Raw genomic sequence first — 26,100 nt, 5'->3', positions numbered from 1 at the left:
CAGGATGGTCTCGTGTCTAAAGCACCGAACCAAGCTGCAAAAACCCCTGAATTCCATTCCCTGCTGTGCCACAGACCACCCATATGGTCTTGGACCAGTCACACCCCTCCTTTGTGCCTCAATTCTCTATCTGTAAACTGGGTATAACAGTCCTTTATCTCCCAAGGCTGCTGCCAGGAGACTTTCATTAATGTATTTGATTTACTTCAATATTCCACTGGCATCATCCATGGAGAAGCTTATAAAAATATAAAACTTCAGAAACAGACTTCAAAGAGAAACTGCAGAGCTACAAGAAAAGGAGTACTTGTGGCACCTTAGAGACTAACAAATTTATTAGAGCATAAGCTTTCGTGAGCTACAGCTCACTTCATCGGATGCATTTGCAAACTTAACACCATTAATTTAGTCTTGAATAGGGACTGCCTGGCTCACTACAAAAGCAATTTCCCCTCTTTTGTATTGACACTTCCTCATCAACTATTGGGAGTGGACCAGATTCACCCTGACTGAATTGGCCTTGTTAACACTGGTTCACCACTTGTAAGGTAACTCCCTTCTCTTCATGTGCCAGTATATTTATGCCTGTATCTGTAACTTTCACTCCATGCATCTGAAGAAGTGGGGTTTTTTACCCACAAAAGCTTATGCCCAAATAAATCTGTTTCTCTTTAAGGTGCCATCAGACTTCTCGTTGTTTTTATCAAAATATGGAAATTCTGCTTTTTTGCTTCCCCTCCTTTCTGTTGCTCACTTCCTCATCATTCCTCTCTCATCCTCCAACTTGTAAATTTTCATTTTCCAAATTAACTAATAACTGAACAGCATTAATCTGCCATATAATTCATGAATGCTTTGTTTTTGTTCCTAGTTTACTTAGCTAGTGTATGACCACACTATGCGATTAGACCTGACATTCTAAACTAAGCAGATTTGGACTTGAGCCGTCCTTGGATTGGACACCAATGACAGATCTCACTGAAAGTGGTGTTTGTGATTCAAAGATCAGTGACTAGCATGTTGATAGGGGGTTTCCTGGTTGCTGCAGATGCTGCCCTTCAGATGAGAGATTTTTTTTTTAAAAAAACCCGAGGTCCTCGAACTAGTTGGGGAAAGTGTTAAGTATTTTACTCGTACGCAAATATCAAAAGAAACTACATTTTGTTTGCTTTTTAATTTTTTTTCCAGAAAATGCCTAGTTTTTCAGATAAATTTTTTTTTAATGAAATTAAAATTTCCTGCAAACATTTTTGTTTAGGAGAAAAGGCCCCTTTTCACTGAAAACAGTTTGGATGGAAATTTTTTGACTTGCTCTCGTCTTGATCATAAAACATCCTATAGAACTTCTAGCAGGGTTCAAGTCTGGCTGTCTTGGAGCAGTCCAATGGGGTAGCTGCATTCTAGTTCCCTACAGTTTCCTCTGGAGACAGACCATTTCTTGTCCCAGTGCCATTGTGTGGCATGGGTGTATTAAGTTAGGCTTTCCTGACTCAGGTCCTCCACCACAGCTGACCGCAGTTGTGAGGTGGGTGAAGGGATCAGTAATATATAATGTATACACCAAGTCCTGGGATCCTCCAGGTCAGAAAGCGGGGTAGGAATGTGTGCTCAGTTCAGTTTGGTTTACAAAGGCATGTAGTCCTAGAGCAACAAACAATAATGGGGGATGATGGATCATGATACAAACCCATGAGAAAGAGAGGAGGATCCTGGTTTCCCTGAGCAACCGAACACCTGCCTCATTGTGTAATCCTGGCCGAGTCATTTGATTAGCCTACTCAACGGAACCAAAACCTTGTGGCGAAGCAGATGCTAATTCTGAGCTAAGCAGTACTGGGAAAATGTCATGAATACAGTAAATCAGCAGGATCCAGTGTGTGGGATTTAACCTATTCCCTTCTCTAATTCCCAGGCTGATGGGGGAACCAAAGGTTGTGGCAGCAACTCAGACCTGTGGGGAATACTCAGTGGACGTGGAATGCCAGAGCACAGCACCTTCTGGCTCCTACCTCCAGCCACATGCCCCACCCTATCCCGAAAGACCCCCTATGTGGTGGGGTTGGGTGAAGGTGGTGTAGAACTCTCTCTCATTGTTGAACACCTCCTGCGTTGAATGCCCCATTATGACAGGAAAAGCTTCAGCTGCCCAGAGCAGTGTAAGGGAGATGGAGCCAGGTGCTAGAGTTTGTCCTAGCATATTTTAAAAGGAACACTTCCAGGGGAGTCCAGATCTACTATTGTTGCCCCTTTGCTGAGCAAAAGTAGGTTTTGGGGGCTTTCCTTTTTAAATCAGAGAGGGCGGAGGTATGTGCTACTTGTTTGTTTATAGATTATCCATGAGTCCTGTTTACCTGGCAGAGAAGAGGTACCAGTTTATACAGAGAACTCAGCCAAGGCACCGCTGCCCTGTCCCGAGAAGATTTGTCCCATTCTCTCTTGGATTCTTGTGGAATTTCAGAGTAAATGTCACATTCCCCCTCCATTTACAGGGGTTTCACCTGGGAAATCTCTTAGGTCAAAGCTGTTCTGCTAGGATCAGATGGCCTCAAAATGTGAGCCCTCCTTCGATACTGTAACTGAGCAAATACAACCCACCAGTCTTTACTCCAGACCATTCCCTTGACTATCCGGCAGAGAGTTTCATCCTGAGTGGTTTATAGCTGTAGCACTCATTCACAACGCATGGCATTGGTCCCTGGTGCCACAGCAATATGGTTCATTGCTCCTTTCCTTGGTTATGAATGGACCCGACCAACAAACATTTTGTATGAATTGTGAACATTTCAAAGTGTGGAAAGTGGTTTCGTTCCAATTACTTTACTGTTCGTTTAAAAAAAAAAGTCTAAATTTTTTTTATAAATTCAAAATTTCAATTTTGAAATGCAGCCAGCCCCACAGCACAGGAGCTGCCGGAGCCGCCACTGGGGGGTGAGTGCCGGGCAGGACCTATCCCCCACCAGGATCTGACCGAAACCACCTCAGGGCCTCTACCCCCAGACTATTTTCGGGGGGGCGACAGGCCATAATTTACAAATTGGTCCTGAGCCCAAAAAGGTTGAGACCCATACCATACACGGCTCCCTTCTAGACCAAGCTGTCTACACTGCTACTCTCGGCAGTGCTCAGCCTTTCCCAGCTGCCTTCCCCTGCACCAGAGCCTGCGAGACTTGTGTAGCTACACATCACAGTGTGGATGCCGCCAGCTTTGCTCTGCTGTGCATGGCTGCACCCCATCCTAGCGCCACCACCCGTGTTCTGTAGCGCAGAGATAGCTTTGACACAATAGTACAGGGGTTCTCAAACTGGGGGGATTGTGACCCCTCAGGAGGTCACAAGGTGGTTACATGGGGGTTGCGAGCTGTCAGCAACGTGGGGCTGACAGCGCCGAGTCCCCGTTAACTTAAATTAACCCCCTTTTTAATTTAGAAGGGAGTAGGGCTCACACTCGGAGGCTAAAAAGTTTGAAAAGCATGGAATTAGTAGTAAGTACCCTGTAAATTCATGTGCGGTCTGTGGTTTCCAAGGTCGTTGAAAGCGGAAGGAGCTATGCTTCTTGTCTCAGAAGACTGGGAGTGTTTGAGCCGCAGGAAACAGCACTAGCTCTGGCATAGAATGGGGTCACCTTGGTGTGTATGGCTCTCTCTCCTTTTCTACAAAGCCGGTAAGTGTGGGCGGGGAAGGGAGTTTGTCCATTGCCTTTGCTGTGTGTTTGAAGGGAAAATGCCGGCTTGACTTTATCATGTATACAGGCTGGAGGCCAAACTCCTCCATTGACATAAGGGATACAATACAGGGCAGCTTTGCGCACCACCTCCAGGCTTGAAGGGAGCTACCTTTAGGCAAAAGAGGGCTGTTCAGGTTTTGGGACTCATCCAGTCCCCCACTTCTCTGTGGAGGCTGCCAGCCATTGCAATGACAGCGGGATTTGTGCTACAAGCTACAACACACCAGAGCCATTTCACATTGGTCCCTGAGCACCTGTCAGGATCACCTTCAGGTAGGAGCAGCCTAATGGGGAGTCTAGCGGGTCCTCCAGGCACTGTGACCTAGCAGGGACATTCATGAGAGTTAGGGCCTAATCCTGGTTGTGCCGCTCTGACAGCAAGTGACTGCGCTGTTTTGTGTCTGCATTTTGCCCATCTATAAAACGGGGCTAGTGATTCCTGCCCTCTCCATAACTGTTCAAAGTCTTACTGAGGCCATGCACTTGCAGAAGCAGGAACTGAACTCTACCATGGGAGCGAAAGGGGCTTTACAAAATATCTTGTGCCTCATTGCAAAATGTTAGAAGTCTTACAAAATTTCATAACAGCAAGAACAAAAAACTATGTTGACAGTAGCAGCAGCTGTGAGTTGGGCCCTAGGAATCCAGCAATTGCCTCATTTCCCTGAGCACTTCAGAATAACAATATTTCTTTAAAAAAAAAAAAAAGGAGTACTTGTGGCACCTTAGAGACTAACAAATTTATTAGAGCATAAGCTTTCGTGAGCTACAGCTCACTTCAGTGCATCCGATGAAGTGAGCTGTTGCTCACGAAAGCTTATGCTCTAATAAATTTGTTAGTCTCTAAGGTGCCACAAGTACTCCTTTTCTTTTTGCGAATACAGACTAACACGGCTGCTACTCTGAAACCTGTGAATATTTCTTTAGTATGTGGCTCATATCTCTTGTGTTTCACTGCTTCCTGCATCATGTTGTTTATGATACTTGATTATGGTGAACTCTTTCATTTACTAGTGTAAGCCATCCAGAAAGATAAAATAGAATGTTATTAATTATGCCCCAGCTCTTGGGATCCCTATACCCAGTTGATTTCGGTGTGTCTGTATTTGTGTACAAGGGGCCACATTGTCTTATCCTGATACGGGATGGCAGGCAATATTTTTAATTATTAAATTAGAAAATTAAATGGTAAACCCTTCAGAGTGGGGACCAGCTTTGTCCAGGGCCTAGCGCATTTTGCATGCTAGATTAATTATTGATTATCACTCATATTAATTATTGATGAGGTGTGTTGTTGGTTGAATGATTCTGTTATCAATTTGCATGCTCTTAGTTAACTTATTTGTTTTCTGTATAGTTATAATGTAGCTAAGAAAAGAGTCACTGATACTGCATGTGCTACCTAGGAATTTACCGTGTTGCCAGCTCTCATGGATTTATGTCTCACAATATTTAGTAGGTTTTTTTCTTAAAGTCCCAGCTACTAGAATCAAGAGATTGCGGGAAAATCTCAATTTGCCTTTTTTAAAAAAAAAAAAAAAAAAAGTTTCTACCTCTTCTGGTTGCAGAGAAAACTTGGAAATGTGAAGCGATTGCTAAACCAATCTCTTGATTTTGCGGGGGGCTTGACTCAGGATTTTTGAACATTTAAGTTTGGCAGTTATAACACACTAGCAAGGCAGTGCAGTGCTTAAAATAAAGGTGTGCCCATGTGCAAATCCTCACCTTTCTGAGAGTTGGCAGAGTTTAGGACTCTATTTCTTTAGGATCAGTTTGGGTTGCAAGGCTGTTGTTCAAGACTGCACGTTCACCCTTATGCGGACTGCAGGTGCTTTGTATCCTGAAATACAACGGTCTATTTATGGCTTGTCTTTCATGCTCCACCACGTTGGCAGGTCATGTAGGGTGACCAGATGTCCCAATTTTATAGGGACAGTCCCAATATTTGGGGCTTTTTTTTTTTTTAAATATGGGATCCTATTACCCCCCACCCCCGTCCCGATTTTTCACACTTGCTATCTGGTCACCGTAGCAGGTGGCAACTACCGAAAAGCTTTTGCAGCATTGATCTTGCCATGCTGGTACATGCCAGCAGCAGCTCATCCAATTGCTTCCTGGTAAACAATGTGTGCACGAGCGAGGAGATTTTACTTCCCCACTTCTTTTCTCAACAAAAGACAGACCAGTGCAGTTGAGCTGACCAAGAGCAAGCTACAGCATCATTCGCTAACCATGCAGCCCATCCAGTGCCCACTGAGGTCAATGGAAAGGCTCCCAGTGACATCAATGGGAATTGGATCAGGCTGACTGGGGACATCTACACTGCACCCTAAGCCCAAGCTCTGACTCAAGATTGAGTCCAGGCGTCCCTTCTGACTACACACAAATCAGCCAGTCTTGGATCAGCAAACACTCAGGACCCAGGTCCTAGGACCCTGCTGCGAGGAGGAGGATCACAGCCTGAGTTCCCCTGTGACTTGGGCTCAAGCCCTGTCATTTTGCAGTGTGGATGCAGCTTAAGCCACAGACCCGAGTCAGAAGGTCTGCGTAGCACAGTGTGGACACATTAGCATGGCCATGAAACTCGGGTCCAGCAACTATAAACTCAGGTTTACATGGGATTGGGAACACTGAGTCCACAAGCCCGGGGGGTCCCACACACGTGGGTTGACATGCACTGTAGATGGACCCTAAGAGAGCTTTGCTGAATGATGCTGCTTACATTGTGGCGACTTGCCTAGCTGTGACACTTCTCCGCTTTGCAACTTCAACTTTTCCAAGCCTGTCTTGTTTGACATTGGATATCTGTGAAGCAGTTTATCCCCCGCCCCACCTGTTCTCCCTCTTCCCCTAGAAGGTAGAGTCATTGGAACATCCAGAAAGTTTTGTTCTCAGTAATAGCCGTGAAATCCAAAGAACTGGTCTCAGGTGCTCATAGCTCTCAGCAGCCATTAACCTCACTAGAAATTGAGGGGGTCCAACATGTTGCAGCAGTGGGTCCCATCGTTACATTTGAGCAGGGATGATCTTGTGCTTAAGGTACAGAAAATCTGGGCTCAATTCCAACCTCTGCCACAAACCTCTGGCAAGTTGGGCTGGGCAATTTATGGTCATTTTCAAAAGAGCTTACCCTGTGAGACACAAAGAAGAGGTCAGATTTTCAGAACAGCTCAGCATAGCGGGAGCCACAGGATACGTGCGGAAATCTGCCCTGTGCTTCACCTCTGCGTAATGTGGACAACAACCATTTCCTTCTCCTGCCCTTTGTCTGTCTTGTCTATTTGAACTGTGAAGTCTTCGGGGCAGGGACTGTTTCTGATGCCTGGTCTACACTAAAACTTAGGTTGAACTAGCTATGACGCTCCAGGCTATGAGCAATTTCACACCCCAAGTGCTGTAGTTAGGTCAACTGGCCCCCACTGTAGATTCTGCTAGGTCACCGGAAGAATTCTTCTGCCAACCTAGCTACCACCTCTTGGGCAGGTGGATTTACTACAGTGACAGAAAAACCCCTACCATAGTGGTAGTGAGGGTCTACACTGTGGCACTACAGAGATGAAGGTGCAGTGGTGCCGTTGAAGCATTTGTAGAGTATTTGTGCCCTTACTCTGTGTCTGTGCGGCGCCTGGGGCCCCAGTCTTATAATATCACCACAAGATCTAATTAAGAGGGAGGCAGAGAAACAATAAAGGGAAGCATTAACTCAACTTCCCGTAAGCGAAAACTGTGCAAAACCCCCATGAGTGGACTGGCGTCTAGACAACTTCTTTACAGAGGTCAGTGTTTGGTGGTGAATTTGTCATAGGCCCTGTCTGCCCCTTTCAACCTTTTCCTTTCTTCCCAGCAGGATACCAAGCACACAGCCACTTTGTCCATCCTCCTTGTAAGTCCCATACCTCTAGAAGTAGCCGGCTTCTCTGTAGTGGTGCCAGCCAATTTCTTTGTCCTTTCCAAAAGCCCCACCACTACCCTTCTCACAGCTAGGGATGCTAACTGCCCAGGACACATCTGCCAGAGAAAGCCCTTGCTTACTACTCAGACACCCCTTGCCGGGAGCTGTTGTGGCCTACACAGGAGACACACTGCTAAAATTTATCCCCATAGCAAACACACAAAGAACATAACACCAAATTAAACTGCTATGGACAGGCAGATGCATGCACCACAATGAGGCTGTTGGTCTAGCTCCCCTTCTGTCTCCACATGTATCCATCCATCCATCCATCCATCCCCATCTATCCATATTTATCCATCCATTCATTCATCTATTCCTATCCATCCATCTATCCCCATATCTACCTGTCAATCCATCTATCTCCATCCCTGCCTATCCATCCATTCATCTATCCCCATCCATATCTATCTGTCTATCCATCTATCTCAATATGTCCTCATCTGTCTATCACAATATATACCACCCTCTCTAATCTCTTTCTCTCAGTAATTCTACTGCTATATCTTTGGACTACAAGTGCTAGAGCAAATCTTGTGTTGCTTTGCACAGTGATTAAGGGATGAACATAAGAACAACCATACTGGATCAGACCAATGGTCCGTCTACCCCAGTATCCTGTCTTCTGATAGTGGCCAACACAGATGCTTCAGAGGGAAAGAACAGAACAGGGGATCATCAAGTGATCCATCCCCTGTTGTCCGCGCCCAGCTTCTGGCAGTCAGAGGCTAGGAACACCCAGAGCATGGGGTTGCATCCCTGACCATCCTGGCTAAAAGCCATTGCTAGACCTATGCTCTATGACCTTAGCTGCTGCTTTTTTGCATCCCGTTATTGTTTTGGCCTTCACAACACCCCTTGGCAATGAGTTCCACAGGTTAACTGTGTGTTATGTGAAGAAATACTTCCTTTTGTTTGTTTTAAACCTGTTGGCTGTTAATTTTATTTGGTGACCCCTACTTCTTGTGTTATGTGAAGGAGTAAATAACACTTCCTTATTCACATTCTCCACGCTAGTCATGATTTCACAGACCTCAATCATATCCCCCCTTAGTCATCTTTTTGCAAGTTGAAAAGTCCCAGTCCTTTTAATCTCTCCTCCTATAAAAGCTGTTCCATCCCCTTAATTATTTTTGTTGCCCTTCTCTGTACCTTGTCCAATTCTGATATTTTTTTGAGATAGGGTGACCAGAATTGAACGCAGTATTCAAGGTATGGGGACTCCATGGATTTATATGATATTTTCTGTCTTATTGTCTATCCCTTTCCTAATGATTCCCAACATTCTGGTAGCTTGTTTGACGGCCGCTGCACATTGAGTGCATGTTTGCAGAGAACTATCCATAATGACTCCAAGATCTTTCTTGAGTGGTAATGGCTAATTTAGACCCCATCATTTTGTATGGACAGTTGAGATGATGTTTTCGAATGTGCAATACTTTGCACTTATTAACATTGAACTTCATCTGCCATTTTGTTGCCGAGTCATTCAGTTTAGTGAGATCCCTTTGTAGATCTTCGCAGTCTGCTTTGGATTTAACTATCTTGAATAATTTTGTATCATCTGTAAATTTTACCACCTCACTTTGCCACACCTCTTTTCCAGATCATTTATAAATATGTTGAATAGTACTGGTCCCAGTAGAGATCCCTGAGGGACACCACTATTTACCTCTCTCCATTCTGAAAACGGACCATTTATTCCTGCTCCTTGTTTCCTATCTTTTAACCAGTTACTGATCCATGAGAGGATCTTCCCTTTTCTCCCATGATAGCTTACTTTGCTTAAGGGCCTTTGGTGAGGGACCTCGTCAAAGGCTTTCTGAAAGTACAAGTACACCACAGCCACCGGGTCACTCTCGTCCATATGTTTGTTGACCCCCCTCAAAGAATTCTAGTAGATTGGTGAGGCATGATTTCTCTTTACAAAAGCCATGTTGACTCTTCCCCAACATATCGTGTTCATCTCTGTGTCAGATAATTCTGTTCTTTACTAGAGTTTCAACCAATTTGCCCGGTACTGAAGTTAGGCTCACTGGCCTGTAATCGCCAGGATCGCCTCTGGAGCCTTTTTTAAAAATTGGTGTCACATTAGCTGTCTGCCAGTCAAATAGAGGACCAGGTTCTCTATTTTCAGGTCCAGTTCCCTCTCACTGATGTTTAACATCATGAATTTTCAGAAACCATGAAGCAATTTCACTAGAAATAGCAGCTCTCCATCCCCTACAGAGACAAAGGAAGATCACAAATGCTGCAGTCAGGAGAAGTATCATCTATATTCTGTCCAGTTCTATTTCTAAGAGCTAAGGGATCTTCTTTTTTAATCTGACGTTCTGGAGAAAGGTATAAACTCTGCCTGACCATGAAGCCTAAATGGAACCTATTTAGCTCACAGTGCTTACAGCAAACTCTGTTCTTCACACCCTCATTTCCTATCTCTTGGCTTGATTTTTCCACGGCTTAGCACCTTGTGCTATCATTTTCATGTGTGAAAAGTAAGTGCAAAGTGGGTGTAGCACAGCCAAGGGCCAGAATCAGAGTAGCTCTGTTGACTTCAGTAAAGCTGAAGGATCTGTAGAGATGCACATGACTACCCAAGGTGCCATATGGTGAAGAACCGGGGCCTCCATCTGTACATTTTTCAGACTCCAGCTGGGGTAGATGCTCCATCAGGGCATTTCACAGTAAAGCCGATCTCCCATTAGCCACCTATGTGTCTTTAATTAAATGCTGAAATCAGAATCATGATGCCACACTGCTATGTGGCAATCATAGGGCCATGACATCACATCAGTGTATGATGATTGACACGTATCAATGCATTGTCATCCTATTGTGATGTTGAGTCATGGTCAAGGCACTGGAAATAAACTCAGGATCCTATAACCGTCCTGTGAGCTCTGGAACTAACCTCATGGGGCAGGCAGACTGACCTAGGAAGACTGGATTGGCGCCACCAATCCCATGGTAGCTCTTGAATCAAGTTTCCATTTCCCCACTCACAGGGTTAAGTCCTGGCTCCTACTGAAGTCAATGGCAAAACTTCAGTTGACTTCAATGGGGCCAGGAGCTCACACATTAGGGTTTTAAAGCCAATGTGCTTTATTCATCTTCTTTCACTATTTCTATCCTTTTTCGTCTGATTTTTCTGGCGTTTGCTGTGCCATAGTCCTGAATTAACTACTTGCAGGGCATGAGGAATAGAGAGTTAGTCAAAAAAATGGAAGATTTATATTTATTACACTAGCCCAGCTGAGATCAGGCCCCCTTGTGCATGTGCAGGCCAAGCACAGAGCAATGGACAGGCCCTGCACTGAAGATCTTATAGTCTAAACAGACTAGACAGGCCAAAGGGAGGATCATTGTCCGCATTTTTACAGATGGTGGAACTGAGACAAAGATTAAATGATGTGCCCAAGGTCACATATGAGCCTCTGACAGTGCTGGGAACCTCATGCGGATTTCTTGGATCCCAGCTCAAGTTATCAAATCAGCTGACAACACACTGACTAATTTTGGGAAGCTAGTATCCAGCCCCAAAATTTCAGCAAATCTTCCAGTGATATGATGGAGTGAGAATGTTCTTAATGTTTTCTCTGAATACTGTGTGTGTCTCGGTTTCCCTTATGCAGTTCTTAAGTATCTAGGTAGTGGGATAAGGGTGAGAGATTGTGGCAGAGCCCTAGGGGGCCAGTGTGATGTCTGCACAAAGAATGGCCGACACCCTGTCTCCTGGCAACTGATGGCCTGGGCCCCTCCTCTGCAAAGGTGCCAACTAAAGGTGTTGGATAACAAAGAGATCAGGTGGCCTCCTGGCCGGGAAAGAGACAAAGAAGAAGAGGGGCTGGAGAGTTTCAGTTGGGAGTTGGCTGGGGAAATGGAGGGAGGCCAGATGGGGCTCTGGCCTCCCTTCCCCCCACGACAGATCTGATTGAGGGGTCCTGTTTCCTGTACCTACAAGCTCTGTTTTAGACCATATTCCTGTCATCTAATAAACCTTCTGTTTTATTGGCTGGCTGAGAGTCACGTCTGACTGTGAAGTTGGGATGCAGGACCCTCTGGCTTCCCCAGGACCCCGCCTGAGCGGACTCACTGTGGGAAGCGCACTGTGGGGCAGGGGATGCTGAATGCTCCGAGATCAGCCCCAGGAAGGTGGAAGCCGGGTGAGCTTTTTGCCCTGAAGACAGTCTACTCACAGAGGAGGCTCCCCCAGAGTCCTGACTGGCTTCGTAGGGAGCAGTTCCAGAGCATCGCCCGGGACTCCGTGGCAGATGGCACAATGGGGAGTCTGGACCAATGGAGGACTTCAGGGCTGAATTCTTGATGAATTTCATGCTGGTGAAAGGCACCAAACTGACAACTCTGGAGACACAAGTCCTCCACCCACAGATGTATCAGAGGCCATGGCAGCACAAACTTCCCCATCTGCCTGGACCCAGACCTGGAGGGACCACAGCTAGGAGTCGGAGATGAATCCAGTCTCCATGTACCATTCAGTCCTAGGCCTCTAGGTGCCAGCAACGGACCAGATTGTCATTTGGACACATGTCCATTAGGCTCTGCATAGATTCCACCAAGTCAGGTCACACAGCATCCACTAAACAGCCACCACAGTGCCTGGTTTGAACAGCTGGACCAGGGACGTAGAGGCAGAGCTCTGTATTTCATCACCAATCCCTGGATTATCTCTCCATCGTCACTCATCTCTATTGCTCTTCCTCTAGTGAGGCTTCTTAGCTATACAAAGAAAATGTTTCAGAGTCCTGAGGAGACTAGAAAGAAAAACAGAAAACCACTTCCAAGTGCTGCTACCCTACACAGCAAGCACCTGATTCTCGCCTCACTGGCGCTGGTGTGAATTAGGAATAGCTCCACAGGAGAATCTGCTGGTGAGGCATTAGTGTAAACCAGAGGAGAATCAGGCCCAAGCTGAGCCTGTGCAATCTCTGTAACAATGTAACCTCCACAGTGGATCACTCAAGCTTAGAGTTACTCAGAATCTGATCCCAGTTGTAGTCAGTGAGGAATGAGCTGTGACTACCACCCAGGATGTAAATAAATGACAGACCTTCCCCCCCACCCAACTTCCCTAAACTCAGGTGGCAAAAGGAGCACGAAGAGGGAGGGGGCAAAGAATATGCACACCTGGGGCAAATCAAGAATAAATAAACCCTCCATCGGAGTCCTGCTGTAAGTGGTAAAACCTGAAGGCTACATCTACATGGCAGTTAGTAGGTGTGATTGCAACACATGTATCAGAGCTAGCCTTGATCGTGCCAACTCCTTAAAAACAGCCATGTATCCAGAATGACAGGGTGGTGGAACAGGCTTGCCACCCTAGTACGTACCCAGGAGTGATTGTACTAGCCCAGCGGTTCTCAAAGTGGGGGGTTGGGACCAAACAGTGGGTCGCGACCCTGTTTTAATGGGGTCGCCAGGGCTGGCGTTGGACTTGCTGAGGCCCGGGGCTGAAGCCAGAGCCCCATTGCCCAGGGCCATGGGCTTCAGTCCTGGGTGGCAAGGCTCAGTTTACAAGCCCCTACCTGGGGCTGAAGCCCTTGGGCTTTGGCTTTCACCTCCCGACCTGGGATGGTGGGGCTCAGGTTCAGGCTTTGACTTTGCCCCCCTCCCACCCGGGGCAGCGAGGCTCTGGTGGGCTCAGCTTCGGTCCCCACTCCTGGGAGCGTGTAGTAATTTTTATTGTCAGAAGGGGGTCGCGGTGCAATGATGTTTGGGAACCCCTGTATGAGCCCATGCTGCTGCAGCTACACAGCTATGTTTAGCAAGCTGGCTTGATCAGCTAGCTCTGATACATGTGATGCACTCGTATGCACTGTAGATATCAGGGTCAAACCATCCTATTGACTTTAATGGAGTACAGACTATCCAGACACAGAGTGTGACTGCAATCAAAGACCTGGGCACGGCCACGGCTGGCCCAGCAGAGCTGGCTCAGGCTCACAGAATTGCAGTGAAGATGTTTGGGCTCAGGTTGGAGCCAGGACTCTGAGATCTTCCCCCTCTCGCAGGGTCCCAGAGCCCAGGCTCCAGCTTGGCCCCGAACATCTACACAGCAATTTTACAGCCCCTTAGCGCAAGCCCTGCAAGCCCTCGTCAGCTGTACTGGGCTGGCCGCGGCCGGGCCACGTGTCTTTTATTCCAATATAGATGTACCCTAAGAGTCAGATTCTAATGCCTCTTATTCATATTAGATAGATTCTTACACCACAAATGGCTTTAAAGGTACCACTCAACAGGAGCAAGAGTACAGAATGTGGCCCAGTGAACTACTTGCAGAGCCAAGTCAGAGTTTGGAGGTGTTTCTTAAAGACCCAGATCCTGGAGTCTGGTGATTAAGTGAGAATTTCAGCTTTCCTTTAAAAAGAAAAGTAAGTTTCTAGCTTGAAGCCATGACCCCATAAAGGCTACAACACTAGAGGGCCCACCGAAAGTGCCCCAAATTTATTATCCAAAAATTCTTATGATTTCTAAGCAATTCTCGTAATTTTCAGGAGCTTGACTCAGGAGTTTTAACACTCCAGGTTGGCAGTACTGTGAGGCGGCACACACCGAGTGAGGGATCAGAATCTGGTCCGAAACGGATAGTGCATCGCTCCTGCAACTTGATCCCTAAATGAGACAGGCCTTCTCCCTGCCTGCCACAGACAGCCTGGTCTAGAGCCCACACGCAGCAGGGAGCTGAATGTGGGTTTCTCACATCCCAGCTGAGTGCCCTAACCACTGGGCGGAAGCTTATAAGGTAAATTCCTGCCTTTCCTGCTTTAAAATGCTGGAAAATCAAAACAAATTCTTTCATGATAAAATGTTTCATTTCGACATAACCAAAACGTTTCAAATTTTTCAGTTCAGTCAAAACTCTTCCATGAACTTGACACGAATAGCTTCAGTCAGCCTGCAACTGCAGCTTATGGCAACTAAATGATTCATCCAAAAAGCTTCACCCAGTTATCATGTCACCTTTGGCCTTTCCTTTTCCCTTCCCCCTATTGCCCACCTCAGTTTCTTTTTGTGTTTATGATCCCTAATTGCTGTGTCGTATCACACTCACAAAGTGGTACTGCATCTGCCTCTTGTGGCTGGCCCGCAGAGATAATAATAGCCTATTGTTGCTGCCAGAAATAGAGTGACTCCTTCAGCTTGAGTGGTCAAGGCCTGTGCAAAGCCCTGTGTTCAAATCCAGTTGCATGTCATTCCATCAGGCCGAATTGAGATGATAAGCTCTTTAGGACAGGATGCATGTGCCTGGTTTTCCCCTGCCCTGAACTTTGTATAATCATTCGCATCAGTACAAAGTGGATATAAAACACTACTGTCTCCATTTCAGGGTAACTGCACCTGTGTAGTCAGCCATGGGCACCCATTTAAAGGTTTCCAGCTGTCGCCTCTCTTGGGTGGAGATCTGCCTGTTTCTTCCTTCTAACTCTGATATCCCTACCCAGCCAGTCTGCCTAGCAGCCAGCCCCTGGCTGGTGCTTTCTCTTCTAAGGCTATGAACAGTGCATTGCCAATGGAGATGTGTTACCAGACAGCTCCTTCTAAGCAAGCACATGTATTCTTAAGGTAAAAGCATTACAGAGAAAGCATATAAGAATCAAAGAACCTACATGCGTGCTAAAAAGTTTGTCGGAAGTCACCTCCCCACTCCAACCTCTGGCTCTGGTAGGTGTCAGTCCTTCAAAGCTCACAGTTTGGGTTTTCGCTGTTGTTACAAGTTGACATCAACTTTTAAATCAGGAACCAGAACAAAGGGCCCAAGTCAGTTCAAGCTTGGGCTATTTATTGAAAAGGCCTCTCTTTGTCAGTTGGTCTCTGGAGAATCGAGTTTGAACCAGAACGCGAGAGTCTCACCAGGGGGTAGTACCTCTCTGGAGGTGTTACAACCTGAGCGATTTCCTGTTTTCACTTCCTGGAGGAGCTGTGGTAACCCTCCCCTCGTGGAGTGCATACAATCCCTGCCCCCCGGTGGTACATAAATCATTCATACACTTAATACACTGTAATCTCCCAAAGATATTACAGGACATTGCCCTGTCTGTGACAGCTACCATAAGGGACCTGAGTCTCATTTACACTGAGGCCACTTTGCACTGCTCTGGTCATGTAAAGGGGCTTTGAAGTGGGTGTCAGTTACAGTTGCACCCATAGGTTTGGTTCAGTGGCTCTCAGTCCCCCTACTATATGAATTGTTCCAGCACCCTTGGCTGCACCCAGTTTAAGGCCCCTTTACACTGCCAGATCAGTAAAGAGCAACCTGAGTGAAACTGAGAATCTTTAGTTGGCTTTGTGAGGTGCTTAGAATAATGCTGAGGAGCTATGATAGTAAATCATAGTAAAAATAATAAATAATACATTTACATATCGCCAGCGAGGGGCTAGAAACACTGCAGACAAGTGAGATCCCTTCCGCCTAGAGTCTGAAATTTGCAATCTACAACGTACAGGTGAAAGATGGAGGCTGGGATGCAGGTACAAAGCACAGCGAGTGGGCAGGGGGTGGGGGTGTATTAGTGTGTTAACTTGTTATTTTCTGACTTTTTGTTGAGCATTTGGTTGAGGGGGGAGGGGTTCTACATCTCTTTTGTTCACATGTCACTAAGTAGAGGGGCAGGAGTTATTAGATCTTCATTGATTTCTAATTTGTTTCCAGATACAAACTGTCACTTTTGGCCAATGAGGCCCTAAATGATTTTGGTGCTGGCTAATTTAGGGATTGGTATGTTGAAATTATTCAGGTCCAAATGTTGGAGAAAGGGAATATTGGGCCGGTGTTTGGGGATGAGTTTAATGTAAGTACTAGTCCTATATCATGTTGTGTGTCATTCGGTAAGTAGTTGTGTATATATATACTTAGAGGCTTACATAGGCTCATTTGTTGTAAACTGAAAGAAATTAACTGCCCCAAGTTTCTCTTTGGACATACTTCACAGGGCTAGGGGAGAGGAAATTAATTTGTCTTTCACAGGGGTTTATGTTCAATCTGTTCCCTAAAGCCCGTTTTATTCTCTTTAAACACGCAGGATCCTCCAGAGCAGAGGCAGGTGCGATGAAGCTGAGCAGGATTCTGGGGGACTCCGTCACTTTCCCTCTGGGGATCTCAGCAGAGCAAATTAAAACTGTTGCCTGGACAGTAAACACAAGCAGCAGTGTAGTAACTGTAGCAGCAGGAAACCCCCCCATTGTCATTGTGTCAGACCCATCCTACGAGGGACGCCTGACAGTCCCTGACAACAGCAACTCGCTTCAAATCACCAGCCTGAGGATGGAGGACATGGGCACCTACACCGCTAAAATCAGCACAGCTATGGGCATCATCTACAAACACTTCCTGCTGCACGTGTACAGTAAGTGTGGGGTGGATTTTTTTTTTAAACTTTGTTAATTGTAACATTCAATGATGTACAAATTACACATGGAGCATTTTACACAGAATATTAAACTTTGATATAACAAACTCTGCAGGCAGGATTCTCAGTTACATTGATGCCCCTTTGTGCTGCCAGAGTGACATAAAGGGCCTTTGTGTAATTAGAACCAGGACCCATGGAGATTTGCACACTAGGCTTGTGATTCTCCTATTGACATCAGTGCAAATCACAAGTACCTCCACTGAAGTCAATCGAGTTACATAATTGTAAAGCTGCTGAACCACAAGAGAGGAAAATCAGGCCCTAGAAATGGGCAGATGGCACGAAGGGGCCTGCACCAAGACATACTGCAGCACTTAAAGACAAACCTCCACTTTCTGGTCTGAATTCTCACTTACACTGTTAGCCAATATACATATGTCAGACACAGCGCACCCAGATTAATATAATATTATACACAGCATATGGGCAGCCATATTAACCAAATTACATTATGCCTTTCCCACAATACTGTTCACTTCTGCTCATGCTAAGGTAATACCCATAAGGCTTTGCAAAGCCAAAGTCAGCTTTGGCACTGGCAGATACAAAGGCAAGTTGCATGAATGGTGTGTCCTCGTACAGGTTGGGATGTACTTCCATGGCCCAACTGGTACTCGGAATGTGGTATTCAGAACAAATGATAAGGAAGCTACAAGAAAATGAGACACATAGCTGATTGGTGGATTAAGTCTCAGGGAAGGTTCAGCATGCTCTCTAACTTGGAAACCATATTATAAATATCACTCCAGTGTAGTTTAAATGCATATTTTCGAAGCACATTTTCTGCGTAAGGTGAACTGAACACTGCAGGAATTGCTCCCCAGAAGGATTGGTAAAGTATTAACTCTTTCCTACTGCTGAGTCTTTCATTAGTAAATTTGGCTAAGTTTGGTTAGTTGTCAGAGTAGCAGCCGTGTTAGACTGCATATGCATTTACTAATGCATCCGATGAAGTGAGCTGTAGCTCACGAAAGCTTATGCTCTAATAAATTTGTTAGTCTCTAAGGTGCCACAAGTACTCCTTTTCTTTTTGGTTAGTTGGTCTCTCAAACATTCTTAATAACAAACTGCAAGTGTGGCCATATAACTGGTTTATATTTTAGGCAATAATAATACTAAGGCTGCTTTACTCTGCTCTGACAGTTGTAAATGAATCTTAAAATCGGCTTCAGTTACAGTTGGACTCACTTTCAGGTCTTTTTACAGTGCCACAGCCATGTAAAGGGACCTTAGTATACATAAGTTCCTGGCCTTCTGTGTAGAGTTTTTTTTTTTTAAAGTTTAATGAAACTTGCAGAGTTTGAAATCCTGTTGAACTTGAACTTGAATGGGTTTTCTTATAGCCCCCAGACTTTTTCAATGGCAATAATAATGTCTAGCTTAATAATATAAGAATAGCTGGTCCAAATTTTACAACAGAAATTTCTTTTGGTAGAAAAATAAGGTTCTTCTAAAAAATGCAATGTTTCGCTTAAACAGTTTGATTTTGACAAAATGTCCAGTTTTTCAACCAAAAGAATCAAAATGAAATGAAAATATTTTCACAGGAAATTAAAATCTCCATTTTGTTTTGTTTTTTGAAAGCCAAAACAAACATTACAATTTGAAACGAAATGCCCTTAAACCTGCCCTTCAGAGCATAATGCCTGGAGACACCAGAGCTTGCCTGGTGCATTCTTCTCTGCTTTCCCCCAGCTTGGGCTGGACATAGAAACCAAGTTTTGTGCACCACCATGTGTGACATTTAATGCAAATTATTCAATGAGCTAATTTGTACATTTGCAAACAATTTGCATGTACATTATAATCATAAATGTCAGCTTAAAAGTCTGGATTGAGTGCTGGTGAAAGGCAACAGTCTTTAAGTACATGATCAGATATTACTGTTTCCTTGAATGGATTTTCAGCAGGGTTTGAATCTGAGAGTTCCACAGATAGCTCCCCCTTGAGTTATAGGAGTAACAGGTAGAAGAAGTATGTTGTTATTCTTTCAGTGGACCAGTTCCTTGGGAGTAGGGAAATTTAATAAAACACATTTTGCTAGTGAGTTACCAAATTTGTGGTTCTGCACTTAAGGAATAAGATTCCAGGGTTTTATTCCTGTCTCTGGGAGAAAAAGTACTGTCAAGTGATTATAGCAGGATACAATCAGCATAACCAAGCACATAATTTGGCCCATTCATTCTGAAAGGCATAGTGGCAAAGTGAATGGTACTTGGCTCTGTTATATTAGAAACCTTGATTCTATTTCCATCTCTGCAGGAAATGACATTGTGCGACTTCTCAGTTATATTATCTGTAAAATGGATCCCCTAATGCGATACCTTGGCTAATAATAAAGGATGCGAAGTGCACAGAAATATTAACCCTCAGTAGAAGATTTCCAGAATGTGGATATTTCTGAATAGTAAAGACTCCTGATACAAATATCACCCTGAATACCAATATCACATTCCTCACGCATCTGTACTGGGAGATTCCATCTCTTGAGTCATTTAAATCTGGCGCAGGATGTGACCTGATAGGTCTTTTTTCTTTCATTCTATAATAATGCTTCTGCTCTCTTGGTAGTTTTGGGCAGATGCTTGTAAGAACCTGACTTTTCTTCAGATTAATGTTCTTACATTTGGACTTCTTCTCTCCACCCCTCGCAGAGCAAATGCTAAAGCCAACTGTCCACTGTGATTTGGTGACCTGTGCGAATAAAACCTGTAACTACAAACTGAGCTGCACCGTCAGGGATAGAGGGGATCAGGTGACCTACAGCTGGACTCGCCCAGCAGGGGGTGCTGTGGTATCCAATGAGTCCATTCTGCACATCTCCCAGGTACCCCGTGATGCTCACCTGGCCGTCACCTGCACAGCCCAGAACCCCGTCAGTAACAGCTCCACAACGGGCTCTGCAAAGGACCTTTGTGCAGGTAACTCCCCCTGCAGGAAAGACTCCTGTTTAAAAACAAAACCAAACAAACCGTCTTTAGAAGCTAAAAGACCCCCTCTGCCAATCTGCCATGTGCTGATCTCCCAAGTCACTGGTAGGATCAGGCTCGTAACAGTGATAGTTTTATAGCACTGCTTGTGTTACAGGAGAGCAACGAGAACATTTCACTGAGAACCGAATTTTACCCTAACAGCAGTGGTGAGCTGGAGCCAGTTCGCACGGGTTCCCGCGAACCCGTTGCTAAATTTTGAAGCGGTTTTAGAACCGGTTGTTAATCCGCTTCCCTGCAGGGGGTGCTGAGACTTGGATGGGCTCAGGCCGGGAAGTGATGGAATTTCTCCTCCGGCTGCTGGGGGCGCTGCGCTGCGGGAGCCACGTGGGCTGCCCCTGGCCCTGGGCACGAGACCTGGTGCTGCTGCTCCCCTGGCCCTGGGGCTCCCGCTGCTGCCTGGGGGGTCCCTGGCTTCTCGGCTGAGCCGGGGCTGCTCCGAGCCGCTCTCCCCGTGAGCACCCACCACCCTGCCCGCAGCCAGCCCCGCACCCCCCGCCTGCAGCCAGCCCCTGCCCTGCCTCCAGCCCCTGCCGCACCCCCTGCCCTGTCCGCAGCCAGCCCCTGCCGCACCCCCTGCTTCCAGCCACCCCCTGCACCCCCTGCCCTGCCTGCAGCCAGCACCGGTCTCCAGCCACCCCTGCACCCCCTGCCCGCAGCCAGCCCCTGCCCTGCCTCCAGCCCCTGCCGCACCCCCAGCCCTGCCTGCAGCCAGCACCTGTCTCCAGCCACCCCCGCTCCCCCTGCCTGCAGCCAGGCCCTGCCCTGCCTCCAGCCACCCCGGCGCTCCCTGGCTACAGTCAGCCCCTGCCACACCTCCTGCCCACAGTCACCCCCCGTCTCCAGCCACCCCGACCCCTGCCCGCAGCCACCCCCCGTCTCCAGCCACCCCTGCACCCCCTGCCTGCAGCCAGGCCCTGCCCTGCCTCCAGCCACCCCGGCACTCCCTGGCTACAGTCAGCCCCTGCCACACCTCCTGCCCACAGTCACCCCCCGTCTCCAGCCACCCCGACCCCCTGCCCACAGCCACCCCCCGTCTCCAGCCACCCCTGCACCCCCTGCCTGCAGCCGGCCCCTGCCCTGCCTCCAGCCAGCCCCTGTCTCCAGCCACCCCCTGCCCTGCCTGCAGCCAGCCCCTGCCGCACCCCCTGCCTCCAGCCACCCCCTGCACCCCTGCCCTGCCTGCAGCCAGCACCCGTCTCCAGCCACCCCCGCGCCCCCTGCCCGCAGCCAGCCCGTCTCCAACCACCCCTGCACCCCCTGCCTGCAGCCAGCCCCTGCCCTGCCTTCAGCCCCTGCCGCACCCCCTGCCCTGTCCGCAGCCAGCACCGGTCTCCAGCCACCCTCGCACCCCCTGCCCGCAGCCAGCCCCTGCCCTGCCTCCAGCCCCTGCCGCACCCCCAGCCCTGCCTGCAGCCAGCACCCGTCTCCAGCCACCCCCGCTCCCCCTGCCGCAGCCAGCACCCGTCTCCAGCCACCCCTGCACCCCCTGCCCGCAGCCAGCACCCGTCTCCAGCCACCCCCGCACACCCTGCCTGCAGCCAGGCCCTGCCCGCAGCCACCCCTGCACCCCCTGCCTGCAGCCAGCCCCTGTCCTGCCTCCAGCCACCCCGGCACTCCCTGGCTACAGTCAGCCCCTGCCACACCCCCTGTCCACAGTCACCCCCCGTCTCCAGCCACCCCGACCCCCTGCCCGCAGCTACCCCCCGTCTCCAGCCACCCCTGCACTCCCTGCCTGCAGCCGGCCCCGGCCCTGCCTCCAGCCAGCCCCTGTCTCCAGCCACCCCCTGCCCTGCCTGCAGCCACCCCCGCACCTCCTGCCCTGCCTCCAGCCAGCCCTGCCCGCAGCCAGCCCCTGCCTCCAGCCACCCCCTGCCCTACCCGCACCAGCCCCTGCCGCACCCCGTCTGCAGTCAGCCCCTGTTCCTAGCCACCCCCGCACCCCCTGCCCTGCCCGCAGCCAGCCCCTGTCTCCAGCCAACCCTGGACCCTCTTATCTCCAGCCAGCTCCACACCCCCTGCCTTGCCCGCAGCCTGCCCCGCACCCCCTTGCCTCCAGCCAACCCCGCACCGTCTTGTCTCTAGCCAGCTCTGCACCCCCTGCCCTGCCCGCAGCCAGCCCTGCACCCCCTGCCTCCAGCTAGCCCTACCCCACGCTCCTGTCTGCAGCTGGCCCCACATCCACTGGTGCCCTGCAGTTCCCAGGGCAGTAACCCTGCACACCTGCTTCAGTGAGGGGGGCAGGGAGCAGCTGGGACCCACACATGTGCACATTCTAGGGTGACCAGACAGCAAGTGTGAAAAATCAGGACAGGGAGTGGGGGGTAATAGGAACCTATATAAGAAAAAGACCCCAAAATCGGGATAGTCCCTATAAAATCGGGACATTGGTCATCCTAGTACACCCCCACGGAGTGGTGGGGACCCACACATGTGAAACAGAGCTCATTTCTAGTTCAGGCCCATCTTGTTAAAAAAGAACTTTAGGCAGGGTTAACATACATCTGTATTTTCCTGGACAGGTCACGCTTTTTGGTTCTTAAATTGCCTTTCGGGAGGAATTTTTGAATTTTTAAAATTCCTCCCGAGAAAATACGGATGTATGGTAACCCTGTTGGTACAAAAAATACATACTGAGGCACATCCCTTAAATCAGAACTTTTTTTTATAGGGAACCGGTTGTTAAGATTTTGGCAGCTCATCACTGCCTAACAGGCATAATTGTATAAGAGCTTCTTTAACAGGGAGTTAAAAAAGCAAATCCCAGCAGCCTTTTCAGTTAGTAATGGCCGAACCTTGCAGAATTGGAAGACCCAATATGGGATAAGAACAGGATCCAGAATCCTTTTGGTTCAAGGCTAGAAATGTTGAGATTCAAGTCATGGCACAACATTTCTGGCAGTTCTAGGTCTTGGCTGTGTTATAAATATCACCAGACTGGCATGTTTTGGGGATATTTAGTAAAGCTGCTCATGAATCTTTCGTCAGAATGGTTTTGACTGAAAATGCAGTTGCTGCTAAAACTGAAATTTTGCACAGGAAAATTTTGATTTTGCCAAAAAGATTAGATTTTCCTAACAGAAAAATCAAATGAAATATTTTGTTTCTGAACAGTTCAGTGTTAAACTACGTCTGCCTCAGGTGCTGTGGTACCTCAAAGGAGTTTTAGTTTGTGTGCTTCATGGCCCCATTCTCTCCTATGTGCCACATTCGTTGTCTGGACTGCATCTCCCAAGATGCATTATGGCTTCCCCTCTGATTGATCCGGCTTGGCTGTGGTGCATCTTGGGAGATGTAGTCCAAGCAGGGAACATGACCCATCATGAAAAGCTGAGGGTGGGAAGCATCAGAACTATAACTCCTAGGAGGCAGCGTGGCAACATAGCTGGAGGCTGTTTAATATCAAACAGACCCATAAGAAAATGTGATTCAGGAAATGTCTAAATGTCTCATTGTGATTAAAAATATGTCACACTATTCCATTTTGACATCTCCAAATTGAATTTTTTTGTTCAGTGAAAAGCTTCAGTATTTGGACTTGTTGTCATAATTTGGGATGAAAACAAATGTCAACATTTTGGAAAGTCATGTGGGATAGAAATTTTTTCTCAGCTTTAATGTTTAGGCGTTTCCAGAAGGAGCAGGGATCTGCGTCCTCCTGCTCCTTCTCCAGGAGGTGGGAGAGAACTCATCAAGCAGGGGAACTGGGGGCAGGGGTAGTAGGAGAAGCTGGTGCCTGACTGGGCAAGTTTTGAAGCCCCCAAGTCATCCCCCCAGTAGCTGGAGCAGCCCCAACACCTGATGGGAGAAGCAGAACAGTTCATGGGGCTGGGAGTTCCCCTACTTGCCTCCTTTCACATGCAGGAAGATCTGTCCCTTGCCTCCTTTCACATGCAGGAAGAAGAAAAGGAGGACGTGTGGCACCTTAGAGACTAACAAATTTATCGGAGCATAAGCTTTCGTGGGCTACAGCTCACTTCATCGGATGAAATATGCTCAAATAAATTTGTTAGTCTCTAAGGTGCCACAAGTCCTCCTTTTCTTTTTGCGAATACAGACTAACACAGCTGCTACTCAAACTTTTTTACGAGGGTGGGTGGAAAAAGGAAGAATAAACTCCAGCTGCCCTTCCCCCCAGGGAAGAGACAGACTCTAAACACTGGCTTCTCCTCTAGCAAAAATCCAGAGGGAAGAGAATTGCCCTAAAAGTGCCCTCCTGCTTCCTGGTACCCCACAGTGAGGGGTGTGGGTGGAGAGGGGATAGGTGGTGGTTGGGCACACAAGGGATATTACTCATGCACTCACACACACACACACGCTTTTCCTTGGGTCTGCAAGGATATGATGGATACTCTTATTCCCTTGTCCCCATTTTCTTCCCTATGCTGCATCCCATCACACGTGTTGCAACGATGCCACTTTACCATGTTATGTCAGCCCCCACAACAACCACCATCACTGGTGAGCCACTCCTACCATCTTGTCTGCTTTTAACTGCCAGCTAATTACTGTCTCGGGGGGCTAGATTCAGTGCTGCCAACTTTCACAATTTTATTGTGATATTTGATGTTTTTCTTCAAGCCCAAGCTCCAGGAATCATAGGATTACATGAGAATCACAGCTTTCATTGGTGGGGGGGAGAGACCAAAGTTTCTAGTCCTTGTGGTTATGGACCCCTAAGAGCTCAATAAACAGAAGAAAAATAAATTTTATTATTTCTTTGAATTTCATGATTTTTGAACATTTGAGGTTGGCAATATTGGAGATTTTAGCTGGTGTAAATCAGTGGCGCGCCACTGAAGTTAATACAGCTATGCCGCTTTTCATTAGCTGGGGACCCTGGCCAAATCAGTGGTAATTCAGGAGCAAACCTGGGTTCAAATGGAAGCAACCCTTTTGCTCCATTGGAACACATCACTGCGGAGACACACCAGGAAGCCTTGGCATTGATACAGGGAATTAACTCAAGCTATTGCTGGGGTCCCCTACAGGGCTGGAGTACTGAAAGAATCTGTAGGAACATAAACAAAACGGGACAGATCCTCAGCAAATAGAAATCAGCTTAACTCCATTGACTTCTGGCTTTGTCTGTCCACTGAACTCAATGTCAATGTGAATCAGGCACTTTGTATTTCCCCCTCAAAAGCTCTTCCTATGGCAACTTTACATGGCAATGGCAACACAAAGGGATCTCAAACAGGGATGGAAATTGTATTTACACTCACTTTAAGGCTCCTATGCAATGCCAGAGTGGTGGGGAGGGGCCATGGTGTGAATGTGACTGAAGCCCAAAGCTCCCCAAGTTTGTTTGTTTTTTAAATTAAATTTGTTGTTTGTCCTTGCACAATACATCTGCCATTTTCCCTTCACCATAAAACCATGGAGTGGCTAAACTATAATAATAATAATGCATTATGTGTATTCCTGTAGCAGCTAGGAGCCCTAGTCATGAACGGGGACCTCAGTGTGCTGTGCAAACACTGAACCAAAAAAAAGAGGGTCCCTGCCCCAAAGAGATAAGACAGGAGACAGCTGCATAGACAGACGAGGAAGGACAAGCAAAGAAGGAGACTGTGCTGGTCAGCATGACAAACAGTGGTCTCTGAATGAGGGTTATTTACCCACACTCAGTGCTGAGGTAGGACATGGCCTCCCAAACATCCCCCTACTGCTTGGCTAGCAGCAGGAAAGGAGTCTGCAAACTATTGGTGGTTCTTGGGAGATGGTTTGAAAACTGCCGACCTGCAGCCCACACGGGCATCCTATTTTAGGGTAGAGGAAGAATGCGCTTTTCTGTTACATCTCATGGCCGTTTTCTTCACTGTCACTGAACTATTTATCTTCCCTTTTAAGAATCACCAGCTGCATTCCAATCTGCCCTTACAGCTGGAATTGCAGTTCCAGTTATTGTTGTCATCAGCCTGGTCATCATTGTTCTGTGGTTCGTGTACATACAAAGGCGCAAAAAAGGCAAGTTTCTTCACCGGGATGGAACAACAACAGCTT

General features: G+C 47.4%; 1 protein-coding gene across 1 annotated transcript in view; it reads left to right on the top strand.

The window, feature by feature from the left end:
• Positions 1-26,100, top strand: part of LOC119847586 — a 67,138-nt gene that overhangs the window by 25,254 nt on the left and 15,784 nt on the right. Inside the window, exons 9-13 of the mRNA XM_043502272.1 lie at positions 3,781-3,997; positions 16,715-17,038; positions 19,759-20,025; positions 24,499-24,555; positions 25,948-26,064. Coding sequence (XP_043358207.1) covers positions 3,781-3,997; positions 16,715-17,038; positions 19,759-20,025; positions 24,499-24,555; positions 25,948-26,064 — 982 coding nt within the window. The remainder of the gene's footprint in view (positions 1-3,780; positions 3,998-16,714; positions 17,039-19,758; positions 20,026-24,498; positions 24,556-25,947; positions 26,065-26,100) is intronic.

The sequence above is a fragment of the Dermochelys coriacea genome, chromosome 24 (assembly GCF_009764565.3).
Source record: "Dermochelys coriacea isolate rDerCor1 chromosome 24, rDerCor1.pri.v4, whole genome shotgun sequence".
NCBI lineage: Eukaryota > Metazoa > Chordata > Testudines > Dermochelyidae > Dermochelys > Dermochelys coriacea.
Note: the sequence above shows the minus strand (reverse complement) of the source record. Positions and strands in the feature narration are given on the sequence as shown.